Genomic DNA, 26,190 nt, shown 5'->3' on the forward strand with positions numbered 1-26,190 from the left:
CAATCCATTTATCCATTTCTTTAAGTTTATATATGCTCATATTGAAACTTGTATATAGGCTTCTGTAACTTGTATATACTGGAGGGGACAGTAAGAAAATCCCTTGCTTGAAATCATTGAGTCTTAAATATATTTTTAGATCTTTAAATATGCTGCTTACCTTTTATTAAAAGTTCTAGGTTTAAGCAGTTTAGCTTGTGTAAAGGTCCTCTTCAGTAAGAAAATTTCTTGCTAAAAATTACCTAGTCTTAAATATATTTTTATCTCTTCAAATCTGAAGGATACTAAATGTTTTAGTCGGTTCAAACAGTGCAGCTTGTTTTAAGGTCCTCTTCAGTGAGAAAATTTCTTGCTAAAAATTACTTGGTCCTAAATATATTTTTATCTCTCCAAAACTGCTGGTTACAAAACGTTTTAGCTGGTTAGAACAGCGCAGCTGGTCTCCAGTAAGAAATACTGTTGCTTACTTTTTATTAAATGTTTTAGTTGGTTAAAATAGTGCAGCTTTTGTGCAAGTCTTCCCCAGTTAAAAAATACCTGGCTAAAAATTATCTAGTCTTCAATATATTTTCATGTCTTCAAATCTTCTGATCACTTCTTATTAAAATAGTGTAGCTTGTCCTCTATTTTTGAGATTTTGCTAAAGGCTGGAGAGCAAGCCCTCATGTATTATATGAGTTTATATTTTATTATTAACCAAATTTCTGCGTGTTTGATAAAAATGTTATACTTATAACCTTATCCATAATTTATAAATTATTTTGATTCATTTGCAATTTGAATCATCAGAAGAGCTTATATGACTCAAATTCTGATCTCTGCTCAAGATAAATAAATAAATAAAAACGAATTCCAATTTGCACCTACTCACATATTCAAGAATTATTAAGAATTCATTACTTTATTTTTTTTAACAAAATCGTCAATGTATTGGTTGTTATTCAAAATGTAAAATAGGATCTTGTTTGACAATTATTGGAATTTTTGGTGGGTTGGATATACACCACAGTCTGTAGTTATGTCGACTCGTGGGCGAACGTTCCTGTTTATAAATAAACATGTTCTTTGTTTCGTTTTTGCACGAATAATGCTTACATTAGGCTACCTATTAGTATTGAAGTTTTGCTTCAATGTATTGAGGAGATTATTTGTTCAAGCTATTCTGAATAAATGAGAATATTCCCATATGAAATTCATATCAACAATTTAATAAACTGCATAATGCAGGGTGACTAAAGTTAAGCAAGGATGCTCAAGTAACTTAAAGCAAGGTGTGATCATACTATAGTTAGCACAGTGTTTCAACAGGAATTTTAGATACTTCCTGTTATCTTATAAAACCCATTATAATTTATTGTAACGGTGGAAAAACTGATTCACAATAGTTTTAAACTGTTATTTATTCCTCTTGCTAGACAGACATCTTTCAAGAAATTCGTCTGCTGGTTTGTAGGACCCATCACCATGGTCATATGTAATAATGTAGTTCATCATCAAATGTTATAGGTAATCATTAGCATGTCCAAAAATTTAGCCATTTGGAGAAAATTGCATAAAACACCAACCCTTACTCAAACTCATAATACAATTCCAAAATATCATCTAACCTATATTTACTATGTATAATTAAAGATTTAAATACTGATCTTACTTACTTAAATACTGTATAATAAAACATTTGTACACCATGTGAATCAATTTTTTGAGTTCAGTAGCATCTTGTTAGGATAATGGGCACTTCTTATTGGAACCAATCGTTCTTCAAAATTCTATTGTACCTGTTCTAGTTTAGGGAATTTACAATTTGCCTTTTTTCCCTCTATTGAATTACAATCTGTCTTTACAAAAAGGACGACATTCAGTAATTTTGATGATATATGAAATATTGAACATTAGATCTAAAAGGTTACCCAGTAGTAAGCCTTTTCAATTTTATATATTAAATTTAAATTTTGTGATTATATAATTTGCCAATTGAAGTTTTTTTTTATTGTCTGTAGCATGACACCTGATGGGGAAAAAGTTGATTATGAAAAACCAAAAATAAACATTACATAGTGATATAAACAATAACAATAGATAATTAACAGGCATCAAGTATTTTGCCATTTAGTTTGTAAGTCTAAATATAATCTTTGGCGCATATCTAGTTCCACTCAAATGTGAGTAAATATTCGTAGTTTTTCGCGCGCTATCTATGAAACTTATTTTTAAATCAACCAGTTATCTTTATTTGACTAAAAATCCACCATCAAATTCAAATAAGAGTGGTGTGAATACTCTAAAATATGTGAATGTATATTCGAGGTTCATGAGGCCATATAGTAGAAAAACTCCTCATTGAATTGCACTACCTATACTTTTTTTTATTATTGATAGCTTCAAATGCGTATTGTGTTTCAATTCACTTGGAATTACCAAACACATTATATAACTTATACATAATAGAATTGGCATTAAAACAATCTTAAATATATGTAGAAAAATTTTACGTTTTATTATGAATTTAGTTTTTGGAATAGGACAGAATAGATTGTTCACATCATTTAGGACTGATTGGATGAACTTTGGTACATACCAATAAAAACTTAATCTATTACGTAATATTGAGTAACAATATGTGATCTAATCATGCTATAATTCTTTCTTAAATATTATTTGATTCTAAACTGTTCTTAGAATAGGATTTAAGAAGTAAATATGTTTAAATTTGAGGTAATTTTGTCTAAAAAAATATATACTGCTTTCTCATTCTTTCTTATTTTATACCATGTTTTTTATTTAGTCCAGTGGTTTGCAACCTTTTCGTACTGCTCACCCCCATTCTAATAAAAAGAAATGTTGCTCTAATTTTTTAACAATTTAATTTCATAAATTCTCAATTGATATAATACATAATAATGTAATTAATATTATGTGTATATTATATTTGCTTTATTAACTTCCCGTAAGGTAAGTTATAGTAATCGCAAAAAAATCGAAAATCAAAGTTTTAAGTATCTTTACGTTTTAGAGATTTCTGAACATTTTGGCATGCCTTGAAAAAAAAATGGATGTATGTGTGTGTGTGCGGATACAAATTTTCGTCGACGATTTTGCGAACACGGATCAACCGATTTCAATAATTCAAGAAACATTCGATTCCTACTGATAAGGAGACGTTATGATTAGTTTTTGAAGGTCTGGCCGTTCCGGAGATACGGGGCAAAAAGTGCTAAAAATGGTATTTCTGTATTGACTAAATGAACAACTGGTAAAATTTTTGTAAAGGCAGTCCAGCGTCTCCGGGAATCCAATAGAAAAAGTAAAAAATAATGCCATTTGGCGGTCAAAAATGAACATTAGACATATGTGCACTGTTTTATCAGATATTTTATAAAGATTATAATAATAAGTACGAATTTTGTTTACATTTACATGGGTTCCGTACCAATATTTACGCGTTAGACAACTTCGCGGCGCTTAAGCGCTTTGATATTTCGACTTCAAATCAGCTATGCAGCGCGATTGCTTAAAGAAAATGTTCAGAATTTTCAGAAAAATCTAAATACAAAAAAATCTACAAATAAATATCTCAAAATTTTATTTTTTTCAAAGTTTTGCAAAGTTTTATTTAACGATTTAGTTTTCGATACAGGAAGTTCTAGCAATTTTCCTTAACGCCACACACCACTAGTTTTTTATATCATCTCAAAAATTTTTGTTCTAATTTCTAAAACAGTTTTTTAGAATCATCTATATGCCCTTGTGGTTCTCCCCTAGAAAAGCGGGTTCCACAGGTTGGAAACCACGGATTTAGCCACTTTATTTTACCCGTTTACTCTTTACCCTTTTACTCTTTGCTGTAGTTGCTGAGAGTTGACATACGAAGGCAAAGGGTTAAAGCATTTACTTTTATATCGTTTGCTTCTTATTTAGTATTCTGTTGATTTTACATATTACGTGTCTATCATATTTACAAGCATTCAATATTACAATTCAATTTCAATATATGATATAGAAAATCACTCTAATTCACTCGTTGCTCCGCTGCTTCATACAGCTAAAAAAAATTATGGCCAATTAATTTGATCTAGTAAAAATCATCACATAGTACATACCTACTGGGGTAACTACTATCTATAATGAAATTTCATTAATGTCAATCAAAATAGCTCATAGAATATAACGAATGTTCTGATTATTATTAAAAAAAGAAATAAAATAAAATCAATATATATTATTCATTTTTATACCAGGACTCGATCCGAGCACCTCTGGCAAGCGAGCAGGGCATGTTGTCATTATTATGTATACTATATCAATAGGTTTGTTTTAAATTTAAACAATTTAAATTGTTTCCAATTACTTAAAATTTTTTCTACTTAAGTTTTATTAGAAACTTATAAAAATACCTTCTTAGTTACCTTATCTCCTCTTGTTGAACGACCTTTACTCCATTAATATGATTTTAACGACTCTGTAGACATAAAGCAGATCAATAAATTATCTCTTACGAGAGGTTTTAAAGCGTCGAATTATGATCATTTAAAAAGCATTTTACAAAACAAACAATAACAATAAATTATCCAACACATTGGCAGATATATATGAGTATGTGCTTACCAATTTAAAATTGTGGCGGGGATAATTAACACAAAATCGCTCCCTCCTCACGGCGGAAAGCTCGGCTACGACTGGCTCGGACGTTTCCAAGGTAGGTAACTGACAGTTGATAACGGCGGCTTATCAAAACCTGAGCATATTAAAATAACTTAAGAAATATTTTCTATGAGTGCCATTAATAGACAATTTGGGTAAAATAATTCACCAATGAACGCTTACCAGAGATTAAGTTTATTATTAACAGTGACTATTATTATTATCTAGTGATAACACACGATTGCAAGAATCTTCTAATTAACTTTTAATCGCTTTATTACCCTGCGTTCTTCCAACCTATGAACTTGGACGATTACACAATCGTACGTATATGATGATTCGTTTGGAACCGAGTGCAATCTAATTAATGTGTTGACCGAGTTGAAACGTGTTTCGTTATTTGTTGTGATTTTCCTTTAGTTCGAAGTAAGCATTCGAGCTATATAAGTGTATAACTATCGTGTGTTGACCTGATCTTGTAGCTATCTCTAGCATGGTGATTTGTAGTGGCATCCAAGCGTGGCAGAACCAAAAGAATGCTTTTCACAAGTGAGCAGACCGCTATTTGTAGTTTTTCCGTTTTTCCGCAATACTAGTGTATCTTATAGTCTAGTCATTTAAGCTTAAATTAGGTAAGAATTTAGGAATTTGAGTTACCCAGCTGTAGTCTGTTAATACTTGTATATTGAGACCCTAAAGTTGTCTCAAAACCTACATATGGTATTGACACTAAAAACCGGTTTTTTGGCAAAAATTACTGAATTCGAAAACCGGTTTTTAAGTGAAAAAAGTCGGTTTTTACTGTATAAATGGAAAATGGCAAATATAGCCAAATATAGCCAAATATAAAAGATAGATGAAAGCGTTTTGATTCTTGAAATCATATCGGTTCAATAGCATTTGATATCTTATTAGTCTGCAATGGTTCCCAGAAAAATTTTGTATATATTAATTTAGATTTTTATACCAGTATATGCATTAATTTAAATCAGTGTGACATCTTCTTGAAGAAGTAACTTCCTCTACTCAAACTTAAAAAAAAGAGTTTTAAACCCTAGAAGCCACAAATTAAAGAACAAAAAACTTAGAATTATTATATCAGGCTTTAAAAACAATTAAGCATAATTTGGTCGCGAGTATGAGAGTATTTTCTATTTCAGGAATTTTTGTTTACTATCTATAAAATTGAACAATAAATCAAATACTGCTCTAAATTACTCTAAAATTGCGGATAAATTACAAAATATTCGAGCAAAAATTTATTTTCTATATAAAATTCGAAAACCGGTTAAAACCGGTTTTTTAGTAATATTGAAATTCGAAAACCGGTTTTGTAAAATGTCGGTTTTTGTATAAACCCTAATTGACACCCTACCATATTTAGGTTTTGGGACAACTTTAGGGTGTCAATATACAAGTATTTACAGTAGTATCAGCTGGTTATCTTGAATTCCGGGGTGAACTTACTATAATGAATGGACTATTAATTGCCGTTGCTTGAAATAATCATATGAAAATACAAAAATATTTTGTTGCCATTGGTAGACAATTTTGATCCCTATTTTATGATCAGGGATCAAAAATGTCGTGGTAGATCTCCTGTAAGATACAAAAATAAATTTAATATATAATTTGGTTATTAGTGTTAAAATTTTCTCGATGGATTATTTGGTTTTTGCTTATTTTAACCCAAAAAAACCTTCAGAATGCTTTAGCATTTTTATTAGCAATATAAATCGTTATATTATCTATGTAAGTCGTACAAAATACTTCAAGTTTTTTGGACGACGATTTGCCTAGTCCTCGATTGTCCCCTTGCTCATTAAACAAAATGGATTGGTGTTTTTTTTTTTAAAAAAAACCTTTTTCTATTTTCAAAATTAAAGATATATATTGTATAAGTGTAATCGATATTTTCGAATGCAATTCAATATTTTATAAATACTATAATATTTTAGGTGGTTAATATTACGGTATACGATTTATATTTGAAATGACTTTGACGCAAATGTTTAACGCTGTTAGTCATAGAAATGCATATGCAGCGTTTTCTATGCCAAAATTTAAATAGCAGCAGAGGTTATTTAAAATAAAACAGTTCCTTTATTTTATTATCGGCTCGTTTTTGAAACATATGCTATAATAGTATATTATATCACTGTTTTATTCTTCACACTTAAAGAAAGTTGCGATAAATGATCAATTTAAAACGCTGTAAAATAATGATATATTACACTAAAATGTATATATGGTATATATTCAAAAAACTTCATCTGAAATTGAGTAAATAATTTATGTATGTTATTTAAACTCTGTTACTTCATTTCGAAATACATTTTTTATAGATTTGATAATATCTATTTATTGTAAGCAATCTCAGATCTCTAATTGTTAAAAAAAATACGAATCAAATTAGTGAAATAGTGTTTAATTTATATACATTGTAGTCATACGTTCGTGTACTTCATTACAGGTACAAAGTAAATAAATAAATCTTTAATAATTATTTATTTAAGTTAATTCTTTATTAGAAAATGAATTGAAATATATTATTATAATTTCATTAAGCTGATATTATCCCCCAAAGGCAAAATATCAGATAAAAATTACCAATATTATGAAATATTCCATCTCTATATATCTATGCAAAATATCTTTTTAATATCAATATATGCAACTAAGCAATGAGTAATTAAGTATTTTGACGCTTATGTGTTATTTTTTTTGTTATGCAACAATTGTGAATGTTTCTAATTGTTGCGTATTTTTACTTTCAGCATAAAATTTTTAAATTTCGTAAATAAATTCACGTTTCATTAATATTTTGAATAATTGATCTGGCTTTTTAATACATGAGTAATATCATTAGCATTAATAACCAACGTTATCGTAATGATTATCATAGTTGCTATTATTAACTATCAATAATTGCGTTTTATTATTGAATGAGTAATAAATGAATATTTTTTGGATGTTTGCATAATTTATTACATTTAATTATTTATGAATGTGCTATAGTATTAGTATGGCCTTATTCATGTTTATACCTTGAATGACGCAGTCCGTTCGGGGTGGTTTTCATTGTTCCATTTTCCGCCTATCACGTGCATGCACTAGATACAAGCTGAGCAGTGTTGTCCAAAATCATTTTTGCTTTAACTTTGTCCACAATATTTTAGAAATAGGGTAGAGCAGGGCTTAAAGGTCCGCGGGTAAAGAGGTCAACCATTGAAATCTCTAAAACAAGTGAAACTCTAAAACATGAATTTTTTTAACAACAATATTTGAAAGTAGAGGGGAAAAGATGTATAGCACACCATCACCTTGATTTTTAAAACGTCCCTTTCCGGAGATAACTGGAAATGTTTGAAAATCCATAACAAAAATGTTTTTGTCGTTGCTAGTTTTTTTGGTTGTGAGCACTTTTGTTTAGTTTCAGACCTTGATATAATTTTTAGGTTAACGCTTTTTAAATATTTTATAAGATGTATTATTATTTTGAAGTTAGATTCAAGTGTTTTTTTTTTTATAAAATTTTTATAAAAGCTTAAATGTGGGTGGGGTAAACAGGATCATCAGAGCCTCTACTATAGCAAAGGTAATAAAAAAACAAAATTTTGTTAAAAAACTATTTGACGATACATAAGTTAAATAAATACTTATTCCGCTTCTGCTGTTGATTATTTCTGACGAAATACCAGATCTAGGTTATATACAGTATTATCTCTATAAAAAATGTACCCATGGAACTTCTATTTTTCAATGGTTGAAGAATGCAGCTCTTATTTGGTAAAATTCCTTTACAATGAAAAATAAGATATTGGACCTGTTTGCCCCGCCTATGGTATAAAAAGCACCAGGTGGCAAATTTTTGAAAAATAGCAAAAAAGCACGTTTCTACAATGATGAATTTTATTAGCTGGGAGTTTAACTGAACATAGTCAGATATAGTTGTTTGTTTGATATGTGTTTTCTGTTGTGATTTAATTGGTTTGGTTTTCATAATATAATTACTTCAAGTTAATTGAACCTTTGTGCCCTGCCCTACCCTATTTCAATATTTAGATGTAGATTTTCCAAAATTGTAATATGTAGATTTAAGAAAAATTGCTGCCATTTCATATTCTATAAACATTTTAGTGAATAATAACATTAATAACTTTTGACACATAAAAACGCCAAAAATCTAAAAATTATAAGAAAATGAAACGTTCGAAATGCATAAAAATTTTGAAATTCCTAAATATACGAAAATATTGAAACTTTTAAGAATCATGAATTTTTTCAAAATTACTCTACGATGAAAATAGATACTTTTGCTTGCAATTATATATGCAAACGAAAATGAAACATTTATATTCATTTGTGATCTTGTAAATATAGTTAAAATAGTTTTAAAACAAAATGTAATTATAACAGTTTTGTTTACCAACTAATTATCACAATAATGTGTACAAAAATAAACTTACCGTAAAAATCTAATTCGGTTATAATTCATATTTATGACATAATGATTTTTTTTAATGAAATTTTGTTTTGTACTCTGAATGAAATTATCAAACAAAATAGAAATATTAATAAGAATTATAACCGCAATAATCAAAATTTTTTAATTTGGAACCTTTTAATATTTTTGGCCACCAGGAGTTTCAATTCACACTACCCTGTAAAATACATGTGTGTATTTTACTTGGATAGGTGAGCAGGTCGATATCATTGACCTAGTACTTTGGTATTTGACGCATTTGGGGAAACCCTACTTGTAGTTAAGATCATAATTCAATTTGCAGGAATACAACGAATTATTCGAATATACCAATCGACGGCACCATTTTTTGTTATTTTTAAACTCTACATATTAATATCAACTTTTTCGGTAATGAGTGGCTCACTCAAAAAGCGGTCGATGAAGTTTTGATATTAAAATTTTTTGTTCAGTACGCTACAATGAATTTTAAAGCTATTACGATACTAAATAAATCTTTTGTAATATTATTTACTTTTGTTAATTGTGGAAAACATATTAAATCAAGAATGTTTTTATATACTTTATTGGTAATAAAAAAATCTATACAATTATTTCCAAATTGTAAATGTTCAAAAGTACTATTATAAATTTATTTTATTTCAGTATTATAAAATTGGAAATGTTCAAAGATATTATTCATTGTATTGGAATTTAATTTACATTTCGGTAATGTAAAATTGCAAATGTTCAAAAATAGTATTCATTATATTGGAATCTAATTTACATTTCATAACCAAATTATTGCGTAATGAGTACAATAGTTTGTCTCGCGCCATTGATTTAAAAACATTTGGAAAACGTAATTTATTTGTGCTTACAATTACAATGTTCTGAGGTAATAATGGATTCATATAATTCACATATTTCTTATTAATCCTGAACGCCTTCACAGTATGTATTTTGTCTGTACGTATTAAATTTAAAAGAATATATTTAAAGTTTTATGTTTAGTAATAAAACTGTTTTAATACATTACGAAAATTAAACTTGAAAGTTGCGTAAAAACTGTCACAATGGAAATTATTGCGTTTTATATTACGCGTTACGTTAAGCCTGGGCATATCTATGTTGTCATCATAAATCTGCAAAATTGTATGCATAGTAATTATTTATTTGTGTATAAATATCCTTTATGTTTGGAATATTTTTGCAGCTCAATCATCGAATTAAAAAAAAAAATTAAATAGAAAAATTATTTATTTCATGAAACGTTTCGACACTTGATGTGTGCCATCATTCAGTAATCTAAAAAACATATTAAATAAATACAAAAGTTGATAATAAATATGAATATATAAAAACGAGAAAATTATACATACCAAACCAGGAAAAACAACAGAAAAAATTAATGATGTAAAATTTATTGAATTAAAATACATTAATAACGAGAAATTAAAGGAATACAAATTGCCCTCCTATATTGTATGTTTTCAATAGTGGTGCATTATGAACACTGATCAAGGTTACGCAGCAAGTGTGGTGATTGAGTGGGAGAGGGGTGTGAAAAACATAAGAGTAGTGAGTTCTAAAATTGTGTAGAATTACTTTTCATGAAATTTATAATGACTTTGTAACTGTCGTGTAAGAGATGAGAGGAATTACGTTTGTTGACACAAGAAGTATTAAGGGATATAAGTAAAGACTCAACTATCTTTCCTTTACATAAATTGTATAAATATCCTTTATATATATATATATATATATATATATATATAATTCATATTATTTTGATATAAAGTAATTATATTTGTATCATAATCACAATAAATATACAAAATTTTATGAACGGAAAAAGCATACTCTGACGTTTCACAGATAATCGAAACCAAGTAATAAATAGAAAGTATAGGTTGAAGAACTAACACTATTTGCCTTATGTATATGAGCTTTTTGAACAGCCTCTAGAAAATGTCTTTTCGCACGCACTTTCAATATTCTCTAGGGAGTGTTTATGAGAGTCTAGGTCAGCATTGTGTATGAATGAAGCACTTGTAGACAATGCTTGTACGACAGGTGCCGGTGGATATTGAAGAGTTTGCTTTGTTTTATTTTTTACGAATGATAATATGTACCACATATTGTAATACACAAATTATAGTTATTTGATGAATTCATGAGTAACATAATGGAGATCAAAGTGCGAGTATATTTCAAATTTTGTAGTAGATTAATTTTTAGCTTTCGAAATTTTTGATATATATTTCTTTGCTGAACAGCAACCAGATTTTTGCAAATGGCAACCCTAACGTTGTCTCGTCTCTGTGTGATAAATTTTATCATAATTTCTGTAATAGGGCAAATATATTATTTTGATGCAGCAATGTGGGATGAAGACTATATTTGCTTGGAAATATATTGCTATCAATATTTTTAAGTAAAAAGTTTGTCACTGCCGCTTGACATCAGACTCCTCGAAATTTTCCTATCTATTTTTCTTTTTGTAAATTACCCCTTCAGGAATGGCAGAATTAATACGAATTTATTTTATTATATTTATAGCCACCACAGCAGTGGTATCCGAGTGGAGAGGGTTATTATAGTCTATATAAAAATATCTTTTTATATCTTTTTTATTATATATCTATAATCTATATAAAATATACTACCTAACCTAATGTTTTTGACAATTATATAATGTCGCGAGAAAGTTAACTGACCATTGCCAGCATTCCTCAAAATATAATGCAATTACAGAATATTGTTTAGCCTAGCATTCAAGTTAACCTTTTTAGACAAGGAATAGACTGATCTCTTTGTTAATTGTGGAAACTTGCAGATCTTGTTGTAACAACCAATTCAGTACTGCGGGTACACTTATAATTTCTTCTAATATTTTATTGGAAAACCTTTGCTGAAGAGCTATATTTGATTTTCCTGCCGCACCCCATAATTGGATAGTCTTACAAATCCAGATAGTTCTACAAATTAGAAATTTGTTGGCTGTAAAAACTTGTGATATTCAACTAATAAGTCAATATAACTACCTGGCAAGTCAATTCGACAAGCTGTTTTTTTTCATTTATGTGGACGCGCCAAGTGAGTCTTCTATCCAAATGTATACCTAGATGTTTAACGACATTGGACACAGGAAACTATTTAATTTAGCAGGAGGGCGTGAACTTTGTCGAAGGGTAAAAGTAATATGTCCTGATTTAGTATTGTTTACTTTTATTCTCCAGGAACTTAACCATTTTCTATTCGATCTACATCTTTTTGTAAGCTTTTGCAGGCGAGAATTTGATGATCACGATCATCATTTGATCAATTTCTGTATCATCTGTAAAAGTTGGAATTACGGTTCCTGGATCAGTTTCATATCCAATAAACGTTAAGAAGGCAATTGCGCATTAAATGTCAAAATGAGATTATTTGATAAGGTGGCGTCCATTGATCACGTGATCGACTTTTCAAGGATTTTTGGATCCCCCCCTCCTTCTTGGTGATACGTGGAGATATTCAAAATTACCCCTCTGCCCTATCAAATATCACATGTATTTTTAGTTACAAAAAAAAATAGTAAAATTTTTGAATTTTTTTTTGAAAATGCTTGGATTTTTTTTTTTTAAATCATGTAGAAAATAAATACACGTGATATCTTACTATTGTTTTTTTCCCACATGATATTTTGTGATTTTTTTTGTCAAAACCCTCTCCCCCTAAAAACCTCATATTATTAATGGACGCCCCCTGAGATCGCTAAACGACAAGAAAATTTCGTTGGTCTTAATTTCATCATTTCCGAATTTTCATCCAATTTAATCAGTCTAATTAGAAGAAATGGGACATCCACAGATTTTTTTATTACAACCTTAGCGAAACGTAGAATGTGACTCTCTACGGGACTTTACTACGCGGGCAGAAGCTACCTAAATGGAGCTGGATATCGATCCGATGTCGGCCAGCGTAACACATTCATTCTGAATTCTCGGCAGGACTACGATACGATGCGAACAGTTAGCTGACTGTTAAACCGATTTATTGTTGTTGTTATGACAGAATCTTATGAAGTCTGATTTATGATAGTACAAATTTTAGGATCAGGAAATAAACGAATGTAATAAATTAGAATCATGCATAATATATGGGTAGTATTTACTTGTTTTGGAAGAAACAATCAGTAATACTGATATTCAACACTACTTTTTATTTTGAATAAACATTCATTGTGAATATGAAGTATGCAATTGCCAACGTTGAAAATAATTTACTGTAATACCAAGAGGAAAAAAATATTCAGGATTGTCTTGTGAACGTAAAATTGTCCATAAAACATTCTCTTCATATATTCGTATGTGGTGCTTGTTAAACTTTTGACATTCTTCTTTCAAGTAAACTTTATATTAGACTCTATCTCAACTATTTTGTAGTACCTCGAATACAAGAAGTTAGATTAGAATTCAAAACTATAGTCGAAATAAAAAACTAATAATGAACTATTTGTTTTGTGCGTTTTGTATATGTGCCATCATTCAAGAAATTCTAAAAAATATTTTACAAAGTTTATAAAATTATAAGATTACTAGATCCTATAAAAATATGAAAAGTATGAGTACATGCCAAATCAGGAAACAACGTACACACGAATTTTAAGACATTGTTTAATGAAAAAATATACCAATAAAATAAAATAATAAATCAAAAGTCAAATTGCTGGAACTTCCCGTACCGTAACGTAATGTTCGAGAAATGTTTTCAAATAGATATTATAAATATTGTAACATTTATAAGAATGAATAATAATATCTGTAAGAATTGTATAAACTGTGTTACAAAAATGAAATTATTTGTTTAAAGTATGTTAGAACTTTATTCAGAATTAAAATTAAAATCTGAATTATAATGGTATACAAAATTTTTTTTTCTAAAAGCAATTGTTTTGTCAACACAAGTAGAAAGTTTTTTGAATCATTCAAATCGGATGCTTAATTCTCTCAAAAACTGCAATTTTTGTACATTTAGCTATGTATCTTCGAAATGGCTGGACCTGCCAATGCTACTCCCAATAATTACAAATTGAATACTTTTGGATAATTCAAATCGGATACTTCGTCTCAAAAACTCGATTTCTATTTTCTGCACTTTTTGCTCCGTATATCCGTAACGGCTGGACCTGCCTTTGCCAAAAATTAATCACCACATTTCTCTATCAATAGGAATCGATTGTTTTTGAATCATTCAGATCGGTTGATCTATGCACCCGAAAACGTCCACACAAAATGCGGACACACAAAAACACATCAATTTTTTTTTAGGTATGCCAAAACGTTCATAAACCTCTGAAAGGTGAAGATATGCAGAATTAATTTTTGATTTTCGGCCCATAGTCCAGTCATTTAAGCTTAAATTAGGTAAGAATCTCGGAATTCGAGATACCCAACTATAAACAAATAACAATAAAACAATAAATAAATATGTAAATATTTTTATATTGATACCTAAAAGTTGTCAATAACCTACATATAGTAGGGTGTTCGCAACATATGTAGGTTTTAAGACAACTTTTAGGTGTCAATATACAAGTATTTACAGACTTATAGCTGGGTATCTCGAATACCGAGGTGAACTTACTATAATGACTGGACTATCATTCTCAAGGGGGTTCACAAATGCTGATTCAGGATCGAATTCTGTGAAATACTTGTTGGGTGGAAGGAAGGTGAATCACGGATGAAAAAATAAAGTATTTAAAATAAAAAAATATAAAAAGTAAAAACAGTTAATAAAATAAAAAAGTTAACAAAAATCTAAATATTGAAAATAAATTAAACAAAAATAACAAAAGTTTACAGTTTTTAAGTTCATTATGTTTATTATAAATAAGTGTTATTTTTAACTTTCAAAACATCCTTTTTATTACTTACTAAAAAAATTCAAATAAAACTAAACTTGATGTAAATATAGTAAGTAATCGATCGTCTTTCTTTTATTACTTAAATATATAGCGATCCACCCACTGCCTAAAATCAACAAAAACGTTCTAAACTCATTGACCAGATGCTACTCGTGCTACTTTCGACCTTGTCTGCGACTGGCTACACTAATCAAGTTATAATTGACAAAGAATTTTTTCTCTGATGTTACTGATGAGTTCATAATGGAAACAATAAACGAAGTAATGTCGCCTAGCCCTTTTTTCCATTATTTTTTTCTTTTCTTTTGTTCGTGCAATGGTTGACGTGTCAATCAATCAGACTGACTTGACAGTATTAATGACTTCATCTTGTTGTTGTCTGAAAATAATCGATATTCAATAAAATTATAGTAAAAAGTGAGCAAATAGCTAATTGTTCTATTTTGTTAGATCGTCAGCGAAAATTTGTATATTTTCTGTAGGTGGACTTAGCTTTATTTGCACTATTTTGTTTCCAATATGCTTTTCGCGGTTTTGAATTTTATATGATTCTTTTTTTTTATTTCATTAAATTATAACAATCAGAGTCAGAATGACTCTGAGTTACAGAGCTGATATAAGAAGGAAACTATAATTAAAATAATATATTAAAGTTAAAATAAAAATAATAATAATTACAACTCATAATAACATAATTAAAACTAAAGGTAAAATTATAACATAAACTAAATAATTCGTGAAACTGTTCTAATGAACAGCTCACTATGTTATGTCAAATCCAAAGGAATTTTTCTCTTCAACCTTCTAGTAGACGGAGTCATAAGTAGAGGTGCTATAAGATGATTTGGATGATTTTCTAGCTTGGAGTGATGGATTGAACTTCTGCTGCTAATTACATCCTTAATAAAAGGAATATTGAGGTCGTCATGGATGATTTTGGCGTCGGTGATCTGCCTTAAGATTTTGGATTGCATCCGTTGCATTAAAACAATGTTGGACATGCTGGCGCAACCCCAAAGCTCTATACCGTAGGTCCTTTATTGGGGCCTATGGGCTTTATTACAGATGTATATATCAATAACTTGTTGTCAAGCGATAGGATTGATTTGCGCCTCATTAGCCAATTCAGGTCTGAAATCTTCTGTTTGATTTGTTTTATTTTAGCAATAACGTGGGTTTTCCATGTTAGTTTTCGATCCAAATATATTCCCAGATATTTAACATTTTCAGCTCGTGAAATTTTCTGGCAATTAAAGTAAACTTCAGGACATCATAGTTTGTTTAAAGAAAATATAATATGGCAAGATTTGCTCTCATTAATAACATTGCGCCATTTTTTCGCCCATTGCTCGACAGCATTTAGATGTACCTGGAGCTTGTTAGATGCAACGTTAGGACTGATATCAGAGGAAAATAGTGCAATGTCATCAGCAAATGTAGCAATTGATGTAGTTATGATTTTTTAAAATATGATTTCAATTAAATTGGTTATGAATATTCTGTCGTCATTCATTGAAAGAAAGTTGGTATAGTGTTAATGCCCTTCACCGTTTTCTTTCTTTATTGCATTATCAATTCTGTGAAAATTGCATTTCTCCTCCAACTAGATTGCATAGATGCAATTCCATAGTAATAACGCAGCTGTCAGGCGTGCAGTGAAGAGTAAATTATAATTTTTATGTTCATCATTTTCATATTGATGTTGTAAATGTAAAAGTGCATGCATTCACTGTGATTTATCATCAAAAAATAAGATACGCTTTCTTTCCTATTTGCGTCTTTGAAATACGTACTTATTTATAAAAATTTTAATCTCAATTCTTAATTATAATACTTTTGTTTATGACATATTTTTCACTTCTTAGATATTATCTAATCAAATTAATTAATCAAATTATACACTAGATAACTCTTCTACAATTGTAATGTTTGCAAGTTTTTCTGTTTGTTTTTGTTATCAGTGTGCAATAATTGAAATTGATATTTTAAATAATGTGTAGTATTACCTAATTGATACCGTTAATATTTTTGTAGTAAATTAACAGGTCGTTAAATGTTTGGGTCTCGTGCTTTTTGCAGCATGCGCTCGGCGGATTCCTTAATTTATGTGTATGTAAACTGGAGTTTCTTTTTAGTTCACTAATTTAGCAACCATTTGGTCAGAGGTCGTATATATATATATATATATATATATATATATATATATATATAGTCTCAGAACTCAACGTCAACCCGAAACTGAATGGTAGTATTGACCGTAACTGTCATGAAAATCTCTAGATTTTTTTTTTCATCTCATGAAGTTGGAAAATTATGAGCTTGTAACCTAGAGCTTCGAGGAAATTGTGTCAATTTTTTGGTTATTACGGTTAATTTTTATTACTTATGTAATAGGATAGAATTTGGAATCATCACGTAGCTTTTATTGTGCTTCCAAAGTTCGAAAGAACAAAAATAATACAAATTAACCACAATAATCGAAAAATGGTCATAATTTCCTCAAAGCGCTAGCGCTTTCCTCAAACAATATAATATATTATTCTTCTGATTTCTTTCAGTACTGTTACGGTCAAAACTATTACCCCGTTTTGGCTTGACGTTGAGTTCTGGGACACTTTGTACATATGTAGCGAATCGAAATATTTGCTTTGTTGCAAGATAGTAGAACCACAGATTTCCAGGTTCGATAATCACCTAGGCCAACCTAATATCAAGCAGAAACAAAATTCGTTTTCAATCAAAAATGCAGATTTAAAGTATGTTACCAAGTAATAATAGAATAAAAAAAATATATAACACTATTAGTAAAAATATTCAACTCGCCGTTGGATTGCTCGTTATATTAACTTTTAGCTTGAAAACCACAGATTTCCAGGTTCGATAATCACCTAGGCCAACCTAATATCAAGCAGAAACAAAATTCGTTTTCAATCAAAAATGCAGATTTAAAGTATGTTACCAAGTAATAATAGAATAAAAAAATATATAACACTATTAGTAAAAATATTCAACTCGCCGTTGGATTGCTCGTTATATTAACTAACACAAAGCGCATAACATTTTAAATTTATACCTTGGGTTTGTTTAGCTAACTCTCATTGCAGCGTTTAGGAATATTTGTATTCTCATTATTGGAATGATAAGCAAAGAATGTATACATTTTTTGTGAACCTTTTGTAGCTAAATTTCTCTATACTATCTAGTAATATTTTATGTTTTTAAAAAAGAAATTAAATTTATTTCTGAATTGGGATTTTTATAAAACAGTAAAATGTGTAAAAACGACAAGAATATCTACATTATTTTTGATTCTGAAAAGTATATTTTCTCTAATATTGAAAATAATAATAGTATATTTTGAAGATAATTCAGTTCAATCTTTTCATATCAAAACAATATAGTGCCAGATTACTATTATTACCATGATAAATTAACGTTTAGCAACAACTAAAACGAAAAATTAACTTTTACTTAACATGAGTCCAGGTCGTTGAATATAATCAACGGTCAGTGTCGTTTGCCGCCAGTGAAATGCTTTGTATCACGAAAGTAGGACTTCAATTCGATTCGTGCTAGGTCATTGCATTTTAGTTTAACAATAAAATACAATATTAATAAAGGACCATTCATCAATAAAGTGCTTTACTGCTAGTACTATATTTTCCAATTAAATTTAAAATATATATGATTTTCTACAATGATTTCATATTCAGCTTCACTGAAGACTGCGAAACCTGTATCAAAGCCTTTAAACAATAAAAATTCCATGTCTAGAATTTATATAAACGCCTACATATACTGTACATTAAATAAGTATGATAATTTATATAGGTATGAACTTCATACTATGAAGGTACTAAAATTTGGTTTATTAGTGTAGAGATTTAAAAAGAATGTATTGTTTTTATAGACCTTATACTACTTATACTACTTATATATTGTAATGTCTATGATTGTTTTAATAAAATGTTTAATAGAAAACAGCTAATATTTAAATACATATTGTTAACACCTACAAATCAATAAAATTTTTATCATTGCGAATGAAATTGGCACTTGATTGGAAATTGAAAACAATATGACAAATATTAATATTGATTAATTCGAAATTTCACTTTCACTTTATTTCAGAATCGTATGATGTTCTTTTATGAGTTGTTGAATGTAATATAAAACAATCATTATTTACTATTCAATTATAAATAATAACACTTATTCAATTATAAATAATAAAATGCTTTGAACCATAAAGAAATCAACGGAATAACAGTTTTACATATTGGCAGTCATTAAGTTATTTTCTTTTATTTCCATAGGTAATTGTTGTAACAACCTATAAAAAAGACATTGGTTTGAGACATTTTGAGATGTCAATACAACAAAAAGTTATCATAAAATTAAAAACGTTCTGTATCCCAACGTATTCGGTATTTTGGTTCATTTTATCAAATAGGTAATCAATTAGAAGAATTTTTTTATCTACCACCGAAATCATTGCTCAAAGAGTTTAAATCATTGCAGAAATCTGTTGTTGTCTCTATTTTAGAAAAACAAATTTTTCAACAAATGTAAGCACCAATAAAAATATTCCCATTAGTTTTCTATCTTCTTAATTGATTTTATTTCTTCTGGAGCATATTTCAGATTTTTATGAAATCAGTTTTGCACTTTGAAGTGCAATGTAAGCGAGTTGTATATAAACGTTATAAGCAATTTGCACGTAACATTGATTTCTCTTCGACATATTATTAATAATTAATGTACACAGCGAAGTGTAGAATTAGTTGAAAGTTCCATAGAATAAAATGTAGCTTCTATTCGAAATTGCAATTTAATTTTTTTACAATTATTTTTATGAATTCTAAATTAGATGCATATTATAAAAATGTACTTCACATCTTTGTAATTGAAGTATTTTTTTGGTTTGCAAATTTATATTTGGATTCAAATTAATTTTCAAAGACAACTTGAAACTTACTTTTTCACCTGCATGTTTCTTTCTTCTTTCTTCTAATAAATAAATGTAATGTAATAATAGTGATTTTTTTAATATAATGTAATGTAACGTATAACTATAATAATGTCGCCATAATCAACCAAATCTAATAGTGCTACTAATTATGATAAATAACTGTGAATATTTGATTCGGAATGTTCGTGTTCTGTTCAAGTCGAATTTCCTGGTGGCTGTTTATTTAATTATATACATGAATATTAAATTAAGATTTCCTAAGGTCCACAATAGACCAGCTTTGTAGCAGTTTATCTCAATTACGATTTATATAATAATGATTTTTTTTCTATTGTAATATCAAATCATAGATAAAACTATGTCTTACGAATTTATATTAAACTTTACAGTTGAATTTAATATACAACATAATAAAATTTATCGATACATGAAAATTAGAAATATTTGCTGATAAAAATTTCGTGTGTACATAGCACTGTATGCTAAATTAAATTTGTTTTACTGTTTCATGCATTTTAAATCTCACGAGGCTAATTGTAATTTCGAACTATGTCGTTTAGAAAATGATAATTAAACAAAAAATATTATGATAAACAAGCACGAACACAAAGTATTAACAAATAGCATTAATTAAAATTGAAGAACTACGTGCCTTCAGTTAAATATCTGAATATTTTTATGTACAAATAGATGTAGTAAACTTTTCAGATAATCATAAAGATATTTATAATGCGCATTTTCAAAAATGTTTTACATCTATTATATCACTTACTTTTAAAGCTTACTATCTTACTAGATAATTTTATATACATTGATTGTTTACATATGCAAGATATATCGCAGTTAGCAAGATATATCGCAGTTAGTTAGTAAAACTTTTTAGGCGCGACTAGGGTGTAAATCTGTGAGAATGCAACGGAAATTGCGTTACGCCCGAACTATGCGTTATTCGCTCTCGATTTTATGCTTATTTATCTATGGCGTGCATACCGATATCAACAAGGAAATTAGCATAGATAAACATATACATTTTAAACATAAATAAACATTTTAAGGTTTCATCGTAGTACAAATCTTGATTTAATAAAAAAAAACCTGAATCAGAAGAATATTTTACCTTGTTTCCCGTAAATAATTATAATGAAAATAATAAAATAAATAAAACATTTGTGCCGTGTAGTAAACGTAAGTTTATTTAAACAATTTCTATATTATTCGTAGCTTCTATAAATCTTTGAAGTTATTAAAATGGAAAATATTTTAGGCAAGACAGATTTTATAGCTGCTCAAAGAATGAGATTATATCGCCAGCGAAAAAGTAAAAAAAAATACAACCAGTCAATGAATGTATGTTAATTTTAATTGCATGAAGTTCTTCAAACACAATTATTACATGATGAGTGAAATTGTGAAAATAATATTTCTTTAGGCGTTGTTTTACATGATCCACTGTGTGAACTCTAATGAAGGTCCAAGACCTAAATGCTAATTACAATGACAAACCGATCATTTCATTATTGAAGTATGTCTTTAATTACATTATTGTTTTCAAATCTTATAAATATTTTTAATGCTATTATAAATATAGAATTATGATTTATTATTATATAAATGTGTATAATGGTTGACACTAATAAATGTGTGCATCACGAGTGTTACCATATTACTAATAAACATTATTTAAAATTGTTATATGATGTATTTATTTACAACTGAAATGCCACCTGTAATAACAAAAAAGTTTTACTTCAATCGCGTGTGAACTTTTTTAATTGATAAATTTTTTTATTGTTGTTGTGACGATTTTCCTCATTATGAACGTCGTTTTTTGAGGCAACTTAACGGCTGGCTGGCTATATTTTTATTAGTAGAAGAAAGCTGGACAAGAGCCATGTTTTTAATTGGAACATATTTTAGTGCAACACTGCTTGATATCTGGCTGGCTAAGCTGGTATTGAACCTGATATTCTATGGTTGCAAGATCAAAACTCCTAACACGGAGCCAGCCTCCCATCAAGCTATAATCCAATATAAAAGTAAAACTTAATAGATAATAAAGAAAAAAAACAATTTGTGTATTTATTATTTACAAAATTTCGATTCTAATTAATACCTGTCTGCATAATTTAGTCTCACAATAATTGTTTGCAAAACAAATAAACTTTTCCATGTTTATTTACTGTTCCGTAACGACACGAGTAATAAACAAAGTATGCATCCGTATATCACAGCACGCGCGCCGTGCGTCTCTATTCATAACACATGTATGGATATGTCATGTGCATGTGCATGTGCCAAAGACGGCGCTCGATGACGGTTTGACGTTTGGAAAAGTTGACATGAAAACATGAAAGAGGATTAAAATTAAAACTTTTATCCTTGGTAAAAATTAATTTATATGTAATACAAATATGAGATTAAAATAATAACAATACTTAGTTTTCGTGATTATACACGTAAAGTTTGCAAGTTTTGAAAATAGATAATTAGACTTCAAGACTTTTTTAAAAGGATTGCGTTTGAGAGAACATTTTAAACTTCATTTAAAATTATTTAATTTTTTTTTCAAAATATTTTTCGTTGAATATCGAAAATAATTCAGATTTTCAAAATTTTAATTCGATATGGGAAGTTCCAGCAATTTGCCCCAAGACACTATACCATACGCCACCAATTGTGAAATTTAATTGGTTTATAATTAGAAATATTTGTGCAAGTTTTGTTAAATATTGAAAATCAACATAGTAGTCATTTTTTTTTCTTCATTTATATATAATTATAAACTGCATGGGCAAGCATTTAGTTATTTTGTTGACTAATGTGTAAGATAATATTTTAAAATGCTACCCAATGGTAGTCATTTTAGGTTTGAAAAAATAAATAGGAAAAAGATACAAACAACATTAAATATAAAGTATGTGATGACTGTGCTAAATTTAACGTTTTTTTCTTTTAAGTGTTCTGGGGATGTTTGAGGAAAAAGTTTTTTCTTTTAAGTCTTCTGGAGATGTTTGAGGAAAGCAAGTCTTTTGCAAGTTGATTCGGATGGTTTTCCAGTTGTTATGATTGCCTTTACCGATTGTGATAAATATATACCCAAAACATAACTTTTAGTTTTAATCTTGGAGGCTTATATCATTATTGATATCATTGATATTGATATCATTTCATATCTGCAAGCCTCCGAGGTGTACAAGACAAGAGTGAATGCCATATTTTTATTCAAGACTAAAATTATATGGTATTTCTGTGGTGTTACTGAACTATCTGTTCCTAAACCAGAATTTTATATTTTCTGAAATAACCTCTGATGATATCACAAAGTATACAATGAAAAAACACTTATTAAGTTGTAAAATGCATTAATTAAGGCCTAGGAAGCGTATAGATACCATTACTGCAGTAAAACGCACAATACTGTTCTAGGGTTAATACATGTATTAACAATAAAATTATAAGTGATTAAATAATATTATTGTTCATCGATATTGATTATGATTGCTTGAGATCCATAGAGAAGGAGTGTGGTCTAGATTCTGTTCCAAAAGGCTGGAAATATAGAGAGCCCATAGAATTGTAGAGCCCATAGTAAAGAGTGGAAATTTATACATCAGCTACATGGAGATAGTAAATAAAGGTGTTGGCACATAAAGACAGTTATAAAGGCGTAGGCACATATATAAGGGTGTTGGCATGACACAGTACTGTCTTATACTTGAATGCAAGTTTTATCATTTCTTACATTACTGTAAATATATTGGAGGCTTGGTGGATCAACTAATTTGGGACATACTCTAATATTTTTTTAAGAATTTTATTGTGTGAACTTTGCAAAAATATTTATGTTAATTTGACTTGCGCTACCCCAAAGAAAAATGCCGTATGTCCAGATTGGTTTCAACAGTAGTAGTCAAAATATATTCCAATATTTATTTACCAATTTACATTTGTTTGCAAGTTTTTTAGCTTGGAAGATCTTATGGAAATTTAGATTGATTTGATCATGTTGATTATTTTTTTTAAATATAGTATAGTAGTATTTTAAGAAAAAATAGTGGCTCTAAAAATCATACTTTAAACAATTGAGCAAGTAGAAGAAAGAGTTCAGCTTGGCGGAATGTCCTTGCTGCTTGCATTGACTAACTACCAGACGCCTTTGCACAAACCATTTTATTCACAATTCATATTGGTAGTTTTGTGTGACTAAATTGATCAGAATTTAATAAATTGTTTTTATAAAAATGTAGTCACATTTTTACATTTTTACATTTGTATTTTTTTTTGCTAGTGTAAAGAGTGCCTTACCGTATTTTATCGTTTGAATTCAGTACCGCGTCGAGCTTCTACACGGTCATAATGTATAGATAGATTGATATGATACGCGGCCAGAATCTAGGCCAGAGCTCCTGTACTAAAATACACAATTGTTCTATTGTGCTGTCTTTGGCGAGTTTTTCTATTGTTTACTTTGTCGATTATGTGACTGACTCGTGCTCATTCGCTAAATATTATGCAATTTATAAATAAAAGCACGTATGCGTTTTATTGATGGAACGCCAACGTTTTTATATTTCCGAAACGTGATAAATCAATAATTAAACTATAATTAGTTTATTATGTAATTTATAACATAAATCAATATAGACACACTTTTCGAATTAATTTTCTAAGAAATAAGTGACTTTGCACATCTTGCAGCTGCTCAAATATCTCTAATTCCGGGGCTCTATTGATTCAAGCACGTTTATTATCTTGTTGATATTATTAAGAATACGATACTCTCAATGAAACTAGAAACTCGTGTTTTTTCTCTCTTTTATAAATATGATATTAGCTAGATTTTATCGCCTAACAGTAATACCTTAATTTTTTTTATTCGTTATTTTAATTGACATATTTTTTATCACCGGCAGTCAAAATGCAAATTTTATCGACTTTTTGCTAAACATTTCTACAACGGCATACTGTAGCGACAGATTCCGATATTTCTCAACCGGCTTCGTGATGTTTCATCTGGCCTGCTGCCAATTTGGCAACACATGATGCAAGACCAAAGCGGTTTTGTACCAGCCAAACAAACCAGGGTCGAGGGCAGTAATAATATAGTCAGATTTTGACTACAGAAAGTTTTTTTTCTTGATTTAATTTACTATGTGTGTGTGGAATCAAAATATCAAGAAAAGATTTTCGTAAACATTTTCAGAAAATTGAGTAGTTACTATGTTCTGATTTTATTACATTTAATATGTAATAATTTAAGAAATATAGAGTTAATGTCAACCTTATACTTTTTGACATTTAAAAGAAGAATATTGAAATAGGAAAGTATTAACTGCTCATACAAATATAAATCCATACATTTACAAATTGTTGACAGTGCCACACTGCCAAAAATAATTCTTATTAAGTACTTAATATTATTGTTAGTGTACACTCTTGTCAGTTAATATGCAGGTTACGTCAACTTTAATGTTGATTATTAGCCCAACTAGATTTCTGAAGAATGACTAATTGTTGAACTTTCTTATAAGCATTACTAAGGCGTTGATTTTGATATAAATTATTTCTGTTTCTGATACCAATGTTATATTTTGATTTTATCACGCCGCACAAAATATAATTGCATTATATGTTTCTGAAATGACATCATAATCGAAATATGTACATTCACTGAAAATTGAACGTTTTTGTTCATGGGCATTAGGTGATTAGATGATGATATATGCAAATCTATGAATTTTATACAGTAGTTGTTTCGTCGTTTATTTTAATGTCAATCTTATATCAATAAGAATTCTGAAAATCCGTTTATTTTGCAACATGTCGTGCAAATAAATAAAAAGACAATAAATCGTGGGAATAGTATTCTTACCCAAGAATATATTTAGGTGGTAAAAAGTATCTCTATTCTTTAGTATCAATGTTGAGTTGACTTGTGTGAGAGAAATTTATGACTGACTGAGTTATCTTTTAATTGAATTATATATACACACATATAATAATAAATATAATAAAATAAAAAATTATTAATTTTTTCGAGTAGCAGAAGAAATTGTTTGTAGTAGCCATATACACACGATATACACTTAATGTATATAGTATATACACATGTAATGTTATTTCAAAGCTAGTCGTTTCCGTGTATTTATAAATAGATTTCTTTTTTGGTGTATTACTAATTACATCGATCGGTTTATA

At 28.8% G+C, this 26,190-nt stretch overlaps 1 protein-coding gene across 3 annotated transcripts in view; it reads left to right on the forward strand.

The window, feature by feature from the left end:
* The window catches only part of LOC113366145 (serine/threonine-protein kinase par-1-like), a 63,231-nt gene that overhangs the window by 4,235 nt on the left and 32,806 nt on the right, over window positions 1-26,190 (forward strand). The window contains exon 1 of one of the 3 annotated variants that reach the window (XM_026607707.1): window positions 4,518-5,190. The exons of the other annotated variants lie outside the window; for them this stretch is intronic. Coding sequence (XP_026463492.1) covers window positions 5,135-5,190 — 56 coding nt within the window. The 5' untranslated portion in view covers window positions 4,518-5,134. Of the gene's footprint in view, window positions 1-4,517; window positions 5,191-26,190 lie in introns of those variants that run through there. 3 annotated transcript variants of the gene reach the window in all.

The sequence above is a fragment of the Ctenocephalides felis genome, unplaced genomic scaffold (assembly GCF_003426905.1).
Source record: "Ctenocephalides felis isolate EL2017-DRISC unplaced genomic scaffold, ASM342690v1 CF-g0.4_SCAFFOLD_01170, whole genome shotgun sequence".
In the NCBI taxonomy this organism is placed as follows: domain Eukaryota; kingdom Metazoa; phylum Arthropoda; class Insecta; order Siphonaptera; family Pulicidae; genus Ctenocephalides; species Ctenocephalides felis.